Consider the following 19494-nt stretch of genomic DNA (forward strand, 5'->3'; position numbering starts at 1 on the left):
AAAACAATCTCATATTAAAATTTACATTTTCGCAAATGGTCTATATACGAGGCGTGTTTTTTAAGTAAGTACCGTTTTGGAATTAAAAAAAGACGTGCAAAGATATGGCAATAATTTTATTTTTACATGAAAGCCTGTACCTTAATCTACTTTTCTACATAATTTACGTGAATATTGAGGCACTTGTCATAACGTGGCACCAGTTTTTGAATACCCTCCTAATAAAATCTGCCGCCTGACTTGTTAACCACTGCATCACAAATGTTTTGACTTCGTTATCGTCTTGAAGACGCTGACAGCCCAGGTGTTTCTTCAAGTGCTGGAACAAATGGTAGTCGCTGGGCGCCAGAGCAGGGCTGTATGGAGGATGATCTAGAGTTTCCCATTTAAATGATTTGATGAGATCTTTGGTCTGATTAGCCACATGTGGACGGGCATTGTCATGCAGCAAAACGATACCCTTACTCAACTTGCCACGTCTTTTGTTCTGGATTGCACGACGCAGATTTTTCAATGTCTCACAATAAGACGCTGCATTGATTCTCTCATTACGAGGCAGAAACTCCACTAGCAATACTTCTTTTCTGTCCCAAAAAACTGTGCACATGATTTTCCGGGCAGAAATTGTTTGCTTAAACTTCACTCTTTTGGGTGATGATGAATGTCGCCATTCCATGGATTGTTGTTTCGATTCTGGTGTTACGTAGGCCACCCACGTTTCGTCACCAGTAACAATTTGGTCTAAAAAATCTTCACCTTCACTGTGCTACCGCTCAAGGAAAGTCAATGCACTGCCTAAACGTTGGGTTTTGTGCAAATCCGTCAACATTTTTGGAACCCAACGTGAACACAATTTCCGGTAATTCAAATACTCGGTAACAATGCGATACAAAACACTACGAGAATACTGAGGAAAGCAGTCGGACAATGATGAAATTGTAAAGCGTCTGTTTTCTCTCACCTTTTCGTCCACTTTCTGCACCAAATTTTCATTAACGACCGAAGGACGACCACTCCGTTCTTCATCATGCACATTTGTGCGGCCATCTTTGAATGCTCTCACCCATTTCCTTACCATTCCATCACTCATAATGTTTTGTCCGTAAACTTCAACGATCCCACGATGAATATCGATCGGTTTTACGCCTTTAGCACTAAGAAATCGTATAACAGTCCGTACTTCACAATCAGCGTGACTCACGATTGTTGGAGGCATCTTAAACACTGTAGTAAACAAGTATACAATGAAGAATCAAACTGTAATGGCGTCAGTGCGTAGACAAGAGATGTAGGTAACCAGCGCTCATGCGCGGAACGCCGACCGTAGCGCTGCGGCGGCGGAATCGCAAAACGGTACTTACTTAAAAAACATGCCTCGTACATAAGAAATGGAAATGTGTTTTTTCATATGTTTATTTACTACAGATATTAGATATGCTCGACACTTTAATTACTTATACATTTTGAGTGCGTTGCATTTATGGGAAACGAAATTAATATAACGACCAGCCCCATAATAAAATTTTATGGCCTGGTTTTTAAAAACAAAGAACGCGTGTTCTGTGTTGAGTTTTAGTATTCAGTAATCATTGAGACACAATTTGGATCGGTCAGCGATACATACAATCCCTGTAATCATTGAGACACCATTTGCATCGGTCCGCGATACATACAATACCTTCGAGAATTAATTACGCTTTATGATTATTAACAACTTTTTTCAACGTTTTATTCAATTTTATTTTTGTTTTCGTGGTAAATAAGTTTATCAGACGCATCCACACAACCACGGAACAAATCTTTTGAATAAGGATGAAACCACATGTGTAGCGGTTTAAACCATAAAGGGATTAGGAAAGAATTTTAAGAATGATATATCAATAAAATAAACTAAAAAATTTGAACCGTTATTCAGAATATAAGCTTAAAATAAACATACTGAGAAGGTAATATATAATTTATATGGACATTCTTTCGAAAAAAATAGGATTTTGGAATAAATTTTTGGTCGAACTGGGCAGTAATTGCTTAATTATATACGAAAGAAAATTTAGAAAGATAATAAATTCATCTAAAAATCAAAATTAATAAACTTGAATATTTAAAAATTTGGTGGATGTGCCCGGTACATTTTTAAAAAATTGGTGAAAATACCATGGTACAATGAATACACAAGGTATGATATTGCGCATGACATTTGACAGCTGGCCCAGGAGTGTGACGTAGTTAAGATCGCCTGAACCACCTCGAACCCATTATTACAGCTTAACGTACACATTAAATTTGAAATTATGGTTAAAAAGTGATCTAATTTTTTTTTAAATGTTTTGTTTTGGTTATAATTGAATAAAAAATATATTTTCAGTAGCGTAAAACCTTTACTTCTCCTAGAGATTCAGGCGAAATATTTATTTTTGTTTTAATACATATACTAATAATCTAAGTACTCTTTTTGTATGCAAATCCCTTGAAATTTAAAAATTTTCTGCAGAGGAAATACTGTGAATAGGTAAATAGTAGTAGATTTGCTTATTCCGATTCACTGTCACTCGCTTCCAAGCAGTTTTACTGAAATAAAAACAAAATAGAGTACAATAGAGAAAAATCTGTTTTAGAATTCAATATGGTATTTTAGATGAGTTATAATGAAATTTAGTAAAATAAAAAATATACGCATTACTATAACTTACCGATTATTATATGCAAAATTTACTTATCAAACAATATAATAATATGAAAATAAGACACAAATTAGTTCAAACGCAAAACACAATAAATATCGACTTCAGACGACTTTACACCGGCAAGACAGAAAGCTTGTATAAAAACAAAAGTTCAACAATAATATCGGTTATCAATGGTGACTATTGCAAATTGCAAGTTATGAGATAATAAATATATTTTAAAGTATCTCAATACTGACTGAGTCGTCTATTTTATAATAGAAAAATAATTTAGATATATGCTTATATATGTGTCTTTATACAAATGGTGTTTAGTTACTATTTATTTATACTGTATAGTATTTTTTTGTAAAACTGAAAGTTTTTATTTGCCATTGTATATCTGGTTTTGTACCTTTTTCAAAGTACGCTGTGCAATTGCTTGTTGCAATAGTGACAATGAAGATAAAATCTTTAGGTTTCATACATTTCCTAAAGATAGCGTGACCAGAAAACTGTGGATTATATCTTGTTTTAGATAGGATAATTTTAATTGTAATACTGCAAGAATTTGTTATACACATTTTAAAACTGAAGATTACCAAAGAAATCTACAACAGGAACTTTTAAATTACGTTTCTAAAAAGGGTCTAAAACTCAAACCTGAGGCAATATCTAGTCTTTATTTGCCTAAATCAACATCGGCTACCCTTTTAACCAACCAAAAGAAACGCGTACAAGGAGGCGAACACAGAGAGTCCAAAATGTATGTTGAGCAGCTTCTTACTACTTCTAGGTCAACGACGTAAGTCTAAATCTTTATTTTTATTAATTATTAGTCATGAAACCTTACATGGTTTTTTCATATCGATTTGTTAAGTAAGAAACTAGCCTCAGCCTGCTATGCAATTTGCAATAAGAACTGTTTCGGAGGAAATCAATTTAGCATCTTCCAAAATAACATATTTTTCTTTGTTAAATCATGTTATCATTATTAAAATATACAATGTTATCATTATTATAAACAATACCAAGATAATTTTATGTGTGAATATTACAAAAATGTCATTTTAAATGTTGTGCAATATTGTGTGCCCTCACTACACTCATATTCGATGGCCAGCTAGCTCATTCGATATAAATAAAGTTGACTTTGTCATTATTTATTTTGTTTTTGTGTTTAGTGCAGTAGGTATATACACGTACAAATTTTGTGTACCTCCATTACCACTTTTCTGTATCTTTTTAAACATCTGAAATATCGAACTCTGGAGTATAAGTTAATTAACCTGTACCTACGTGTAATAAAAGATAATTAAAACTTGTCTTATAAAGGATATATATGTTTTATAAAGGATAAATATTATAATAACATAATTGTATCATCTCTTTATAATTACTATAATTAAATTAGCCAAATTATATAAAAAACTTAAAATTAAAAGTCTTTCCTATACAACTACATTCAAATGTTGCGGGAATAAGCGATCTTGACTACGTCATGCGCGAAAGCGAACCGATTTTGGAACATTATGTATCATACCTTGTGTATTCATTGTACCATGTGAAAATACAGCTACAAAAAATATCTAAATAGAATAGAATCTTTCTACATGGAAAAAACCTGTACATTCCATCTAATTTACTTACCGTTGCACGTCATTATCATTGACAGAGATCGAAGTTTCCAAATCACAGTTGCCAAAGTATAAAAACATCCTGAATCCATTTTAAATCAAATAGGTCACATAATTATTGCAAAAGTGGATTATACAACAAAACAAATTAATATTTAATGTAAATAAATAGAAACAAAACAAGAGTTACAAAATAATCTTGTTAAAAACAATTTGAGCCGCTTGTATGCGTCGTATAAAGATGTAAAATGGAATACTTAAACAAAAACAACACTTTTTTCATTACGTATTTACTTTGAAACGTTTTGTTACAACTAAATTTTTAAATGCCTTTTTCTTTAGATTTATTTAACTTTCGGTTTTCTGGTCGATAGTAATTAGATAGAGATCGATTATTTAACTTTCGGTTTTCTGATCGATAGTAATTAGATAGAGATCGATTATTCGATTTCGTTTCCATCCTTTACAACGAGTATTTAAATTCTTACGTGACATTTTTGAAATAAAACACACTAATTTTGTTATAAAAAGAACAGATTTTATTAAATAGGTAAAAATATAAAACAAGAGGTATTATTCACTTTAAAATTCAAAATAATAAAGTACAAAAAGTGTCAACACCGCAACTGTCAAATAAGTGTTACCCATTTATGCCCAAATATCACCTTCGTTCGATTACAGTTACAGTGCGTTCCGAACAAATATTCTCATAAAAAACGCTTTATAGTGCATTTATACAAATTAAATGAAACATATTATTGTGTATTTCTTTAAGTTAACATTAATAGAAATCTTTAAATATTTCTACGCGTATATAATAAAATATGTAGTGGCTGTAATGCCAGTGTACTCGGCAAAGTGATTCTAAAAAAGAACACACCTACCGCCTAAATATTTTGTGTTGGTATCATGTGCCCTCACGGGATATGATGCAGATGACGTGCAACGGTAAGTAAATTAGATGAAGTATATGTATCCTATAAAATAAATAAAGAAAAACAAAAGTAAAACTATTTGTATATTTAAAACACTTTTGAACATTTAAAATATAAATAAAAAATATAAAATAATCAGTCAGCCTTGTACTGTTCGTCGTCAAGGAACCACGATTTGTAGCTAATATATTTGTGGTTCCAATAGTCAATAAGCTCTTGCATCGTCTCCCCCTCACCGCCGTATTCCGGAGGAAGAATTTTGGGGTCTACTACAGTGTACAAATCTTCCAGTTGGCCTGGCAAGTGGGTCCTGACCCTTTCTCTTAGTTTACTGTTCATGAAACTTTTGAATATGGATATAACTACGTGTACGGGGGTCTAAGACAGAAATATTACTAAATTTTAGAATGGTCATTATGACATTGAACGTTTTAAATTAAACAAAATTGTTCAAAATACTAGTGTAAAATAAACACTGTAAACAAACTTGCAAAAACCGTTAATTTTACAATATAAATCCAATTTTTACCGGTGCATTGATGAACTCAAGATGCTTCGGCCTGATATGGTAATTCTGCCAACAATTCACAGCTTTCCTAACTATACCGGGCGTCAATTGTCTAATATGGGAAAAACTCTCTCCGGCCATGTCAAAAATAGCAGTTACTCCGTAAAGGTGGGCAGAAATAACGTTCTCCATAGCAGCTACGTCCATCATCATGGTGCCGGCTTTAAAGACGTCGTCCTGGGTGTGTATGCTTGGGTTATGGGCGGCTGTTCGGACAATTACTACTATTCTAGAAATAAAACTACGTTAAATATGGTGTATATATATATATATATATATATATATATATATATATATATATATATATATATATATATATATATATATATACCAACAACATAGTTTATTAGGGTTGCAGTCAGAAAATTGGCCGGGATGTTAATGAAACACTCTTTTGACTTTTTGTCTAGCTTTCGGAATGGTTTTATTCCTTTTTCAAGACACTGTAATAAGAAAAATATGTAAATATTTATAAAATATCACAATTCTTCAGTGCAACTTACTAGTCGTTGAGATTATTTATAAAAGCATTGCCACTCAACATTAATAACACATATAAAATATAAAATAATGGACAAAATACATTCTAAATTTTTTAAAATTTAGGTAAAGATAGTAAAACTTAGTTTATGGCATCTTTTACTCATCATCATCATCAATGGCGCTACAACTCTTCGTGAGTCTTTGCCGCGTTTACTATTGCCATGTTTGTCGGTCCTGTGCCAGTAATTCCCATTGTCGCACTCCTATTTTCTCTAGATCTTCTTTGACTGCATCTTTCCACCTTTTTCTAGGCCGCCCTATAGACCTACTTCCCTCTGGCCTTTCCCAGAACACATTGTTTATAAGACGATTGTCGTTACTAGACTTCGGCAAATATGCAAATAAAAATGTAGAAAATATGCGCATAAATATGCACGTGTTTACCCGAAAATATGCAAATATTTTACAAAAGATGCATACAAATAAATAAAAAAATCGTAAAATAGTAACAATTTTATTTAAAAAAAAAGTGTACATAACTAAATATTTCCTACTATTCATTAAGATTTACATTTATTTTAAGTAACTACATCATTTTTAAGTATGAATAAACTTATTTAGAATTATGGTAACAATAAATGACCAAGTGGTGTTCAAAATTTTCTAACAAAAACTTGTGGCTTCTGTCTGAGTACATATATTTATATATGGAAAAACTTCGTTCAACATCAACTGATGTAACGGGAGCATTTTTCAAACTAACCAAAACATTTGGTTCTAAATTAATTGTTTCCGAAATATTTCCAGCTAGAACACTGACTACTTCAGAAAGAATATGGTAACCTTTATTTTTTTCCATAGTAGCTTCAAATTTTTTTAAAATATCTTTTCCAATATTACCTCTAACGTTCCGACAACATGGCGCAAATTCTTTTATTAATGCTGTACTTTCGAACAATGACAGTTTTGGTGATTCTAACTGAGTAATTGTTTTTTGAACAAAACTAAAATTTGATTTTATAAATGAAAGTTCTTGTTGAAGCAAGTTACTCTAAAAAGTTTGTTTAGAATCCAAAAGAGATTGGGAACTTTCATCTGTTAACTTATCAATTATGTTCTTTATTTTAACAAAATGATCTGCATAAAAATTAGCTGCTTCTAACCATGTTCCCCATCGCGTTAAAATAGGTTGTGGTGGAAGAGGAATGTTAGGTAGCATTTCTTTATAAAGTTGAATTCTTATAGGAGATTTAAGGAATACTTTTTTGACACTGGATATCATGGTATTTACAAGAGGAAACTTTTTTCGTATTTCCTCTGCAACTCTGTTTAATCCATGCGCTACACAAGTAACATGTATTAAATCTGGGAAAAATATTTTTAAATTTTGTCCTGCTTTCACCCTATAAGGAGCAGCATCCGATAAAATAAGCAGTAATTTATTAGAAGGAATAGTTGTCGGAAGAAAAAAAGTTGCTAATGTTTCTTGTATAAAACGCGAAATTGTTAAAGCATTTGTTTTCTCAAGTTGCTGGCATGAAATAAGATGAGATTTTGGTAAGGTATCTTCTTTAAGAACACCAATCAATAAATGAGCAATATACTTTCCTGAGGAATCAGTGGTTTCGTCTACAGATATGTAAAAATTATTATCTGCAATTTCTTCCTTAATATTAATTAACACCGACGAGTATAGCCCGTTCACATGATTTCTTCTTAGAGACCGATCACTTGGAACATTAAGTTTGCAATATTTTTTTAGAAACGAACTAAAATTTACATTTGCTAATTTTAAAAGCGGTATGTTTGCAGACACTAATGCGCGACACAAGTCTTCATTAAAAGTTTCTTGCTCATCTAATTTTTTTGAAGTAGATGTTTGATGTTTTCCTCCTATTTTTCCTTTTTTTGCAATGTGTGAAGCAGTTCTCACATGTTGGTCTATCTGAAATTTCTTCTCACATGCTATCTATAAATAAAAATAAAAACCTTTATTTTAACCCAACCTTTAAAATATAAAAATATACAAGGTGTTTTTGGTTAATCAAATAACTGGTTTGGAAAAAAAACACTCGCTAAGTGTTTTAAATGCAGTATTAATCCACAAATTAGTTTTTGTTACTAACCATTAGTACATCATATAACTTATTTTAAAATTCAACAAAAGTTTTTTTTTGTTAATTCAATTACAATAAAAATAATTGTGTTTTAGAATAGCTGACTTCATAAAAAAAAGTAAAGGTGAAAAATTTTTCTAAATACACACCATTGTATTGTGCCATGGACAATTTTTTCTCACTAAAGGAAGCTATTTTTCATTTAAAAACAACCTACGAGTACTAAATTTCAAGTAAATACGTTTATTGGTTTTAAAGTTATTGTTGTTATGAACTAAAAGAATTTAATTTTTTTTTAATTTTAACACCCTGTATCTCGAAAAGTAAATAAGTTTGACCCCTCATTAACTATATCGTTTTGTTCAATTTTTCGAGAAGTATCTACAGTCAAACGTTGTAAGTGTCATTTGGAAACACCCTGTATGTATGAAATATTAGATATTTAATAGAAAATATTAGATACTTACAATTTTGCCACAGACTGAACAGTAGATTTTTCCCATATCCATAGACAGCTCTTTATAAGGTTTAATCCAAGTTGAAGCACTGGTTGTTTTAGGCATTATAAAATCACAATCTTCCTTTTTGTTACGCACAACGAGTGTTTCCGCTTTGAATATCAAAACAAAAATGATTTACAAATCTGAGCATCAAATTAGAAATGTTTAGGTACCTAATTCAATAAACTGGGAGATTTTGGAAAATCCCTAAATTAGGAACAAAACTATTAGCCGTTTACCTGCTGTTAAGATACAATAAATTGTAGATAGATTTGGGGATTAGATCATAAAATGCAAATGAGCGAACCCTTAGCGATTATCCAATAACTGAATGCCTCAGTGACCGAGACTTTCTAAGAATGTTGAGGGCTACTTAAATTGATCTTCTTTGAAATTGTAAATGCTTTGTACCTGTAGAGATTACGTACTTAGATCATTTCTTGATTAAAATGACTACAAAATTTTATACAAGAATTGAAATAAATTGGTATGTTTAAAAATTTTCAAATACAGTATAAAAATCTGAACTTTTATGCACTTTATGCAAACTTTTATACAAATATGCCAAAATATGAAATATTTGCATAAAATATGCACAATATGCAAAATATGCAATATGCATATTTGCCGAAGTCTAGTCGTTACTGCGTATCACGTGGTCTTTTACTGGTGTGTTTTAACTCTGACACAGAGAACAGAAAGTAAAAACCTTTTTTTTTACTTTTTTTATTGGTATATACCAATAAATACAAAGTTTAACACTCTTAACAAACAATCTTCGAAAACCCAACGTTTAGGTAGGATTTTTTCCGCTCAGAACTTTCGTAAATTCCAAAATTTATCCTTGACTTCTGGGTGGTACTTTCTTTCTGTGGACGTGGACTATAATTGCAGTAATTTTTTAGCTGTATTTTCAATAAGGCATTTCCTTTAATTAAGATTAAGTCAAAACATCACAAACTCTGGACTACCAAAGGTATCCGCATATCAGCCAAGAATATGCGTTCACTACTGTACATCAAGAAATTTACTACCAATGTCTTTGTCACTGAATATATCTCCAAGTACAGAGGAACCTATCTAAAACTTATCAAAACAGCTAAAAAAATGTACTATAGTTCATTCGTTTAGCAAATTCCCATCTGTCAACATAAGCACGTGTTGATATTCGCCGTCTCATTCGTCAAGAGGCTATTAAATATAATTTATTGCCTTAAGCCAGACAGATTCTCATGTTACAGATCCACACTTGCCAGCATGTTTAAATTCAAATTGTATCGTGTTGCTTTTTAAGTTAATATATTGTGTTATATTTATGTTATAGTTATTGTTAAGTTATTTACTGGTCGCGTTATTTTTTAGAGTTTAGTTTAATTGTGATTTAATAATTAAATTTCAAGAAATTCTTACACTAATAGTTTCAAAAGTAAATATTTTTAAAAATCATATGATACACATCAGTACGACTCTGTTTGGCTTTCATGTGCTTCTATTGACAATAAAATTGGGAATTTGGAAAATGAATACGGTTTATGAGAGTCCTCTGGGAAGCTCTAAAAATGTTGCAAGAGCAACTTGGTCCATAATAAACGATCTTCGAAATAAAACTAACACAGTTCAAACATTTGCTCTTCCAAACCCTCAAAATCTAAATTTTTAGTTCGTTAATGTGAGTAAAAATATAACATCAACTATTTTGCCACAACAAGATCCTATTTCCTATCTCCCCGATTCTAAAAAAGGTCTCGAATTCATTCTTTATAGGACCAGTTGATAAATCTGAACTGATCCAAACAATCAGTAGTATCAAAAGCAAATCTTCCTATTGTACTAATGGACTATAAAAATGTTCTTAAATCTCCCAAATAATGTGTTGGATGTCCTGTCTGCAACTATAGACCTTACTACCGGCCCTATCCAAAATTATTGAAAGACTTATAAAAGCTCGACTTACGTCCTTTCTCGTTGAAAACAACATTTTTTCACAAAGTCAGTTCGGTTTTTTATCTAATTAATGTACCAGCGATGCCATGTTTTCTGTACTACATTATGAGATCTATCAAGCACTAAACAATAATGTTTATACTGCCACTGTTTTTTGTGACTATGCTACAGCTTTTTATTGTGCAAATCATGACATTTTGATAAAAAAACTAAATTTCTACGGAATTTGAGGCATTTCTTTGAATTGGTTCCAATCTTACTAACGAGTAGTAAACAACTAGTTGGAGCAAATAATACTGACTCTAGTCACACAAGCATTGTATGTGGAGTATCGCAAGGTTCAGTATTGGGTCCTCTACTTTTTCTTATCTTTATAAATGACATTACTAACTTAAAAATCGATGGAAAAATTTTTCTTTTTGATGATGATACCAGTATCACCTGGAGGAACTCTAATATTTCAACTCTTCGTGCAACTATAACTTCTGATCTACTTAAAATAAAAACTTGGTCCGACTCTAATTTACTCTCTTTTAACGTGGATAAGGCAGTAGCATTATCCCATAAAGGACGACTTTAACCCTTTCTTCTTAATAACAGCCAGATCAATATCGTTGATTCTGTAAAATTTCTTGGTATTTTTATAGACAGCAACCTTAAATGGTCCCTTCATATGGATTTGTTAAGTAAGAAACTAGCCTCAGTCTGCTATGCAATAAGATCTGTTTCGAAGGAAATCAATTTAGCATCTTCCAAAATAACATATTTTTCTTTGTTCAAGTCTCATCTTCGATATGTCCTTCCTTTTTGGGGTTCTAGTACAGCTGACCAATCTAATGTTATTTTTAAATTACAAAAAAGAGCAATACGGTATCTTTTTGACCTCAGTAGAGTAACACATTGCAGAAGCTACTTCAAAAATCAAGGGATTTTAACTCTTCCCTCTTTATATATTCTAGAAACTGTTTGCTTAATTCGTAAACACCAACATGTTTTTCCAGCAAGACCTAATCATGACCACTCCACCAGAAATTCAACCTTTGATCTGTATTTACTGATCCCCTCCACTGAGTTAGTAATGGAATCTATATGACATTAGGCAAAAAAATTATACAACCATTTCCCTTTGCAATTTAAATCTACAACTTCTTTTCTTAAGTTCCGTAAATTGACAAAAGCCTATCTGAAAGACGATATTATTCAGTGGAAGAGTTTCTTAACGAATAACTAAGAAATTACAGTACGTTTAGGTACAAGCAACAAAGTATTTTTATATTATATATATTTGGGTATCACATGCAACAGCTTAAACTTATTCGTAAGGTTTTATTATGCAATTTGCAATTTAGTGAAATTTTGCAATGGATTGTATATTTTATTATCTTTTATTTTGTTATTTTGACAATTAATATAATTTTAGTAAATTTTAATTGTTATTGTTATTATTTTGACTTTTTGTAAAGTGACAAAAAAGCATCTTTCTATTCTATTCTATTAAGATAATTAGGATTCATTATATTAAAAAAAAATTCATTTGAAAAAGTGATATTTTTACAAAAAGAAAAAAATATATCATAACAGTGGCGTGTTAATATCGATTTGCACTTTGATTGAACGATTGTATTGGAGGTCACTAAGAACATTTAATTGGTTAATTTGGTGACATTTTATGATTGTCTTGTTATTACGGATATTCAACCAATAAATTAGTTAAATTCAAAATTATGTTCAAAGTTATTAAAAAATAGAGTGTCGTGTAGAGAAAAAAATTACCTTTGAAATGATGTGCCACTCGACCACACTCGCTATTTAAATAAAAACTGGGGGTTGATGCGGGGCAGTAGGGGGTTTCATTTGAGGGAATGAATTTTGCATGAAAAGTCGTCCCTTTCCCAATACAAATTGACGTTCTTACTTGAATTTTAAAAGAACTCTTTGTTTCTGAGTTTCTGGGGGATCAAATTTTCCTTGGAACACACTGTATTTCTTTTATATTTGTACTAGTCTCCATTTTTAAACACTTTCAAACAAAATATAACATTTTTAAAGCCTGTACTGTATTTTTCAAATAACACACACACAAATGATTGATTACCTGTTATCTTGTTTCTCTTTTAATGGCACAAAACATCCCAATTTGATCAATTCTTGCAGTCCATTCAACTCTGGATCCCGATTCGAAAACCATTCGGGAACATCCCTCCTCATCGTGTAATAATTCTTTACTTTCTTCTTTGTTTTTTCCATGTCGAACTTAGACCCTCTCAAAAACGCCAGTAAATACTGGTCTTCTAATCGAGCGTGTAGTTGAGGTTCTTCTTCGTGTAACCATCGTTTAAGCTCCTCCAAGGCACTGGCCCTAGATTCGTCCGTTTCGTTTAGTTCTACTTCGGCGAATTTTTGAGCTTCTTGGTTATCGGATAAGTCGATTGCACTGGCCATTATGTTATGGTTTACCGTATCAACGTACTAAACAGCAAGTTTGTTTATACATATGCTACATATCGTATATGTTCCAGTCAGATAACTCGCAGAAAATATCGGTCATTTGTATTTAATTTCACCTCAGATAAAACACGGGTCCGTGACCTTGAGTTAAATTTAATCAGAAAGTAGAGCATATTACAACAATCTTGTAACAATCTTTATTTATAGACCAGTACAAAGATGACATTTACTTTGTATATCGAGTAAGCAATAATTTTGCTGATAAAAGAAAAATGTATTTAAATTAGAATATTAATTTGAATAAATATTTACGAAATATTTCTAATTTGTTTGTCGATTTTGTTCTACTTTTTAAATTGATACATTATCGCGAAAGTAGAAAACCAAAGATTTCTATTGGCGAAACCAAAATTCAGATTTTGCTTTAATCTGTGCCTTTTAAGAATTGCAAGGCAAAACAAACGATGCCAAAAGATATAAAGAGAGAAAATGGGGAATCTAAAAATTGCATTCCAGAACATATCTCCTTAACTAAGCATAAATCCTTGGCGAAATGGTTTCTTGTATTCATAAAGAGTACCTATATCGAAATAAAATAAAGACAGTTAAGATTTGATTTCACGTGTAATGTCTCTGTATCTCCAACAAAACCTAGAAGGAGCTCTTTCTTTAGACAAAGTAGTTAGTGAACCTGAGAGCACTTGGATCTATCTCAAAGATAAGGTAATCCAGGCTGCAAAAGACTGTCAGGCAGCGGTTTCCACGTGCTGTAAGCCGTTGATATCCGATAATAAGTGGACTGTAATTCAACGCAGAAAAGAACATAAAACTAGATACGGAACAAACGATGAATACAGAACGTTATCGAAAGAAATCAGAAAACAGTGCCGTAAAGACAAAACGGATTACATCTCTCAAATATGTAGAGAGATAGAGTAACGTGGCTGATGAAATGAACCGAGGGATTTATTTCAGAAGATCAAACTCCTTACCAGGGCCGTTCCTGGCGGGTATGCAATGAATGCCCCACACGCAGGCGCTAAATTTTAGGGGCGCCAAATATTTGGTTACCATCACAAAAATATTCTCACTTCTAAAACAAAAAATGTCAGTGTTCAGTACTTCCCCGGTAAGCGCTAAAGCAATCACTTCATCCGATTGCTATTCCCTATTATAATACCAAAATTACTAATTAAATTACAATTTTTTGAATAAAATCCTTTATAAAAAGGTATATAAAAACCCAGTTGGGCTATGTTAAATTGACAAAACGTTTTCGGAATAAGTATTCCATCATCAGTGTTCTAAAAGTATTTAACCACTTAATTAAAAAGAACATGAAATGTTCTTTTTAATTAAGTGTTCATTAAGTGGTTAAATACTTTTAGGAGACTGTCATGTTAAATGTTCATTAAGTGGTTAAATACTTTTAGGACGCTGATGATGGAATACTTATTCCGAAAACGTTTTGTCAATTTAACATAGCCCAACTGGGTTTTTATATACCTTTTTATAAAGGATTTTATTCAAAAATTTTTAATATATGGTATACAGCCAAATACAGGAACTTAGTTTCCTTGTGGATAATTAAATTACCACCCTACAATTTTATTAGTGTCAGCACACGAAGCGCCGTCTAATGCCGCTCGCCGCATTTGAGTAAAGAATGTAATGAATGTAGAATCATTAAAAGAATGATTTGTATTATGAAGTATTTACCTGGCCAAAATTTAGCTTTTAGGGGTGACAAAAGGTAAGCGAGGACCCGGTAGAAGGAGAATATCATGGCTGCGGAATTTAAGAACATGGTTTAAGAAAACCTCAACAGAGCTGTTTCGAGCCGCAGCGAACAAGGTCATGATTGCCAATATAATTTCCAACATCCGAAACGGATAGGAACCAGAAGAAGAAGAAGGGGTGACAGTACGAATCTTTATGAGACTAATAATGGCAATTTTTTGAAATTAGTTGAAATGATTGCTAAATTCGATCTAATTATGATGGAACACCTGAGCAATATTCGAAGGTCTAAAGGGTTGTGCCGAAATATGCCTCATTACCTGAGCAATCACTTCCAAAATGAATTAATTCATTTATTTTCAAGAAATATTCAGAAAGAAATTCTGAGTTGCCTCAGAACAGCAAAATATTACTCAATTATTTTGGATGAATCTCCAGATGCTAGCCATGTTGAGCAGCTGACGGTCATAATTCGCTTCGTTTATTGTTCTCCATATGAAGTCGAAATTGGAGAACACTTTCTGGGTTTTTTCAAAGTTTTAAATACTAGAGAAGGGCTCTTCAATTTTTTAAAAGAAGAAATATTATCAAAATTTGAAATAAACCTTGATGACATGAGAGGTCAGGGTTACGACAATGGGGCAAATATGTCTGGCAAGCATGTGGGCCTTCAAGCTCAAATTCTACAAATTAATCCCAGAGCAATGTTTTTGCCTTGTTCAGCTCACACTTTTAATTTAAGTGTCAACGATGCAGCTAAAATTTCATATGAGACTAGTTTTTTTTCAATTATTCAGGAGTTGTTCAATTTTTTTTCTGCTTCACCCTACAGATGGGACATTTTAAAAAGGAATGTACCAAACTCAACTTTAAAATCAGTAAGTGAAGCACGGTGGGAAAGCAGAGTCAACGCCATTCACCCTCTTAGGTTTCAATTCCTCGAAATTTGTAAAAGTTTACATGATTTGGTGGAAGATAATTCTAGAGATATGAACACGAAACTGTTAGCAAGGTCACTATTAGACAAAATTAAAACAAATGCATTTTTTCTATTATAATTTTGCATGATGTGTTAACAAAAGTTAATATAGTAAGTAAAATGGTCCAGAATCCATATACAACTTTAAATGAATGCCATACAGAAATAAAACATCTTATTATTTATTTCACTGAAAAAAGGTCAGACAAACATTTCGAGATTTTCAGGAATGAGCCTGTAACAGAAGCAGAAAAAAGTTATGTAGAGCAAACATTTCCATTATTAAGACAAAGAAAGACGAAGCTTCAATTTTCGTATGAAGGTACAGATGAAACAGTATTCGATCCAAAACAAAAATTTAAGATCAGTTTTTATTTTCAAATCTTGGACACAACAATTCAATCCCTACAAAGACGCTTTGGGGGAATAGATAAGTGCCACGATTTATTTGGATTTTTGGGCAATTTTCAAAATCTAGATTCTGATGTGATTAAAAGATCATGTATGGATTTGGATTTAGCTTTACAAATTCAACATAAGAGAAACGTATGCAAATATACTGATGGTCTTGATTTGCGTAATGAAATTCTGTCATACAAAGTTCTTAACCCAATCACAGACTCTAGCAAAATTTCGGATTCGCCCATAGATATTTTAAATTATATAATAAAGAAAAATTTACAATCCTTGTTTCCAAATCTATTTATAGCCTTGAGAATATTCCTGACCCTTCCAATTTCGGTGGCATCTGGCGAAAGAAGTTTTTCAAAGCTAAAGCTCATAAAAAATTATTTAAGAATGTCAATGTGCCAAGAAAATCTATCAGATTTGGCAGTCATTTCAATTGAAAATAAAATTTGTGAAGCCATTGATCACAATGAAACGATAAATGAGCTTGCATCTGTGAAAGCACGACGTATCATGTTGTAATTCCAATATTTGTTATTTAATTATTTTTCACTTGGTATATATGTAGTATTTAATAAAGTTTTTTTGCATTGAGAGTATCTCCTTTCCGTTATTGTTTCATGTTATATTGCAGAATGCCTTATTAATTTGCGAATTGAGTGTTTTCTTTCTTACCGTTAACTTATATAATAATATTGTTTTAAAATGACCTTTTTTCTTCATTTAATTTTGAAAATAAAACCTTTTTTTCAAACATGGTTCGTTTTATTTTTCTTTTTACATTCATATCGTATTTTCAATCATATCACAAGAACATATTATGATATAGGTATAACGTAATATGGGGGCGCACAAAAAATCCTGCACGCAGGCGCTCACTACCCTAGGAACGGGCCTGCTCCTTACCACAGAATTTAAATCCCAAACGTGGTCTGTAATAGATAAGAAAGGTACTTCGAAGATACTCTTCAATGCTCTGGGTATAGAATAGAAATAGGTATTCTTTATTGTCATTGAAAATTGTACAATTTTATTCTCAAAGTTTACAAAAAGTCAGAGAATAAAAATAATAATTTACTTGTTATAAATGAACTTGGCTGTATATGTTGCTAATTGAGTTTTTTCTTTTTAGTTTGGAATTATGGATGTGAAAACATGTACATTTATTTTCCAGCGAAGATTCTGACGTGATTTTTGATAATTTTTCATCAAAGATACTGAACGCTACAGCTAAGGCAACTCTTATTTTACAATGTGAGACACACGACGCTGAAGATATGTTCTCGACGAGCGATGATAAACTTCTAATAAATGTGGGCCGTTTTTCCTTCAATTTTACCTTGCAAAATGCATTGGAATAGCTCATATCTGCCTTGATTTCACGTTTCACGGTTACACGTAACAATTGAGGAGCCTTATTTTTGTTTCTAGGGTGAGGTCATGGATCTTAAACACAGAGCTCATAGTCAAGAATGAAATTTTTGCTTTGCGATGAGACATTTAATTTCTTGGGTATTGTCCCACGACTCATTGATCATAGTTCTCAAGTAGTTGTACTGTGAGACACGTTCAATTCTTATTTGGTTCACATACAGATTTGCTCCAGTTATATTTTCCTTGCTAATGAGCATTAGCTTGGTTTTACTGGTGTTTATATCCAGTCCATATGTTCTACTTGTTTCCGTTATTTTGTTCATAAAGCTTTCCCTTTTATGGTATTGGAAAACACTATTGTATTATCTGCACACCGCAGGTTATTGAGCTTGACTCCATTTATTATGTACTAAGGTAACTTGTCCCAAGATAAAAATAAAGAAAATAAGTGCTACTGTGAGAGTGCCATCGATTTCTTTACACTTTTTTGTGTGAGAATTTCTTTGAATACATAAAAGACGAGACTATAAAGTATGCCCGACACAAAAATACAAACACATCATTTGAGGTTACGATTGAAGAACTCAAAGTATTCTTTGCAATTCTACTGATTTCTAGTTATTCTTAAAGGCCAATAAAAGATATGTACTGGAGTTTGGATTTGGATCTCAGAAACGAGGCAATCGCCAACGCAATGTCGAGAAATAGGTTTAGAAAAATATTGCAAAATTTACACTTTTTAAGATCACTCAGCTACAAATGATAAGTTTGCTCAAATAATACCACTCATAGAACATTTATCAGTCAGTATCTGTTGATGAATCCATGGTACCGTACTACAGTTACAATAGCTGTAAACAGCGTATTCAAGGGAAACCTATTAGATATGGGTTTAAATTTTGGTCTGAGAATGTATCAAATGGTTATTTTGTGGGTACCGAACCTTACTAGGAGAGAGTAACTTGGGGCTAGGTGGATCTGTAGTTACAACTTTTGTCAAGAGGATGAAACATAATTTTCCAGATCAAAAATTTTATTTTTTTATTGACAACTTTTTTACTGGACTTCCACTGATAAGGGCCATGAGTGAATTGGGATATGGTTGCATAGGCACCATTAGACATAATAGAATTGGGAAATGCGCGTTGAATAAAAACGTAATGAAAAATCAGTTAGAGGATCCATATACAAGTTCTAATGAAGATATAATAATTATCCAAAGGAATAAGGAAAGATAATGCCATCGTTCACGTGGCTTCAAATTGTTATGGCGTTCAACCTACAAAATCGGTACGTCGTTATTCTGCAGCAAAAAAAAGTATATAATGGTAGATATTTCGTACGAAATTCAACAATATAACACTCATATGGGAGGTACTGATTTAATGGATAGAAATATCGCTAACTATAGACCAAAACTGCGTAACAATAAATGGTGGTGGCAAATTTTTGTTCACCTTTTGTCTGCTTCAATCTCTAACACCACAATAAAATTCAATCTAACGCTGATGAATTTGTTGAAAGTATGCATCAATTGAATTTATTAGGGTTTATAAGAAACATTGTGACAACATATTATCTACTACTCAACCATCGACAATCAAAACCTGATAAGACAAAGTTGGGAACATTATTTCCAAAAATTCCAGGATCTGTTTCACAAAATATGTCGGTTCTGCATTACCCAATTTCCTTACA

At 32.1% G+C, this 19494-nt stretch overlaps 1 protein-coding gene across 1 annotated transcript; it reads right to left on the minus strand.

Moving 5' to 3' along the window:
• Positions 1-5305: 5305 nt before the first annotated feature.
• LOC140440966 (retinol-binding protein pinta-like) lies at positions 5306-13393 on the minus strand. The gene is made up of 3 exons (XM_072531327.1): positions 12943-13393; positions 5765-6032; positions 5306-5613 (listed from the first exon to the last, which is right to left on the minus strand). Exons 1-3 carry the CDS (start codon positions 13287-13289, stop codon positions 5371-5373), a joined length of 858 nt encoding a protein of 285 aa, XP_072387428.1. The 5' UTR covers positions 13290-13393; the 3' UTR covers positions 5306-5370.
• Positions 13394-19494: the final 6101 nt, after the last annotated feature.

Source organism: Diabrotica undecimpunctata, chromosome 5, assembly GCF_040954645.1.
Source record: "Diabrotica undecimpunctata isolate CICGRU chromosome 5, icDiaUnde3, whole genome shotgun sequence".
Lineage (NCBI taxonomy): Eukaryota > Metazoa > Arthropoda > Insecta > Coleoptera > Chrysomelidae > Diabrotica > Diabrotica undecimpunctata.

What these genes read in the sequence shown, in the direction of transcription:
- LOC140440966 (XM_072531327.1), bottom strand. Translation starts at nt 13,289, where the DNA reads ATGGCCAGTGCAATCGACTTATCCGATAACCAAGAAGCTCAAAAATTC. An exon ending in AAAGAGAAACAAGATAACAG is followed by an intron (nt 6,033 to 12,942) that starts GTAATCAATCAT and finishes TTTTATTTCTAG; the next exon opens with AATAGTAGTAATTGTCCGAA. An exon ending in TTGAGTTCATCAATGCACCG is followed by an intron (nt 5,614 to 5,764) that starts GTAAAAATTGGA and finishes TTTCTGTCTTAG; the next exon opens with ACCCCCGTACACGTAGTTAT.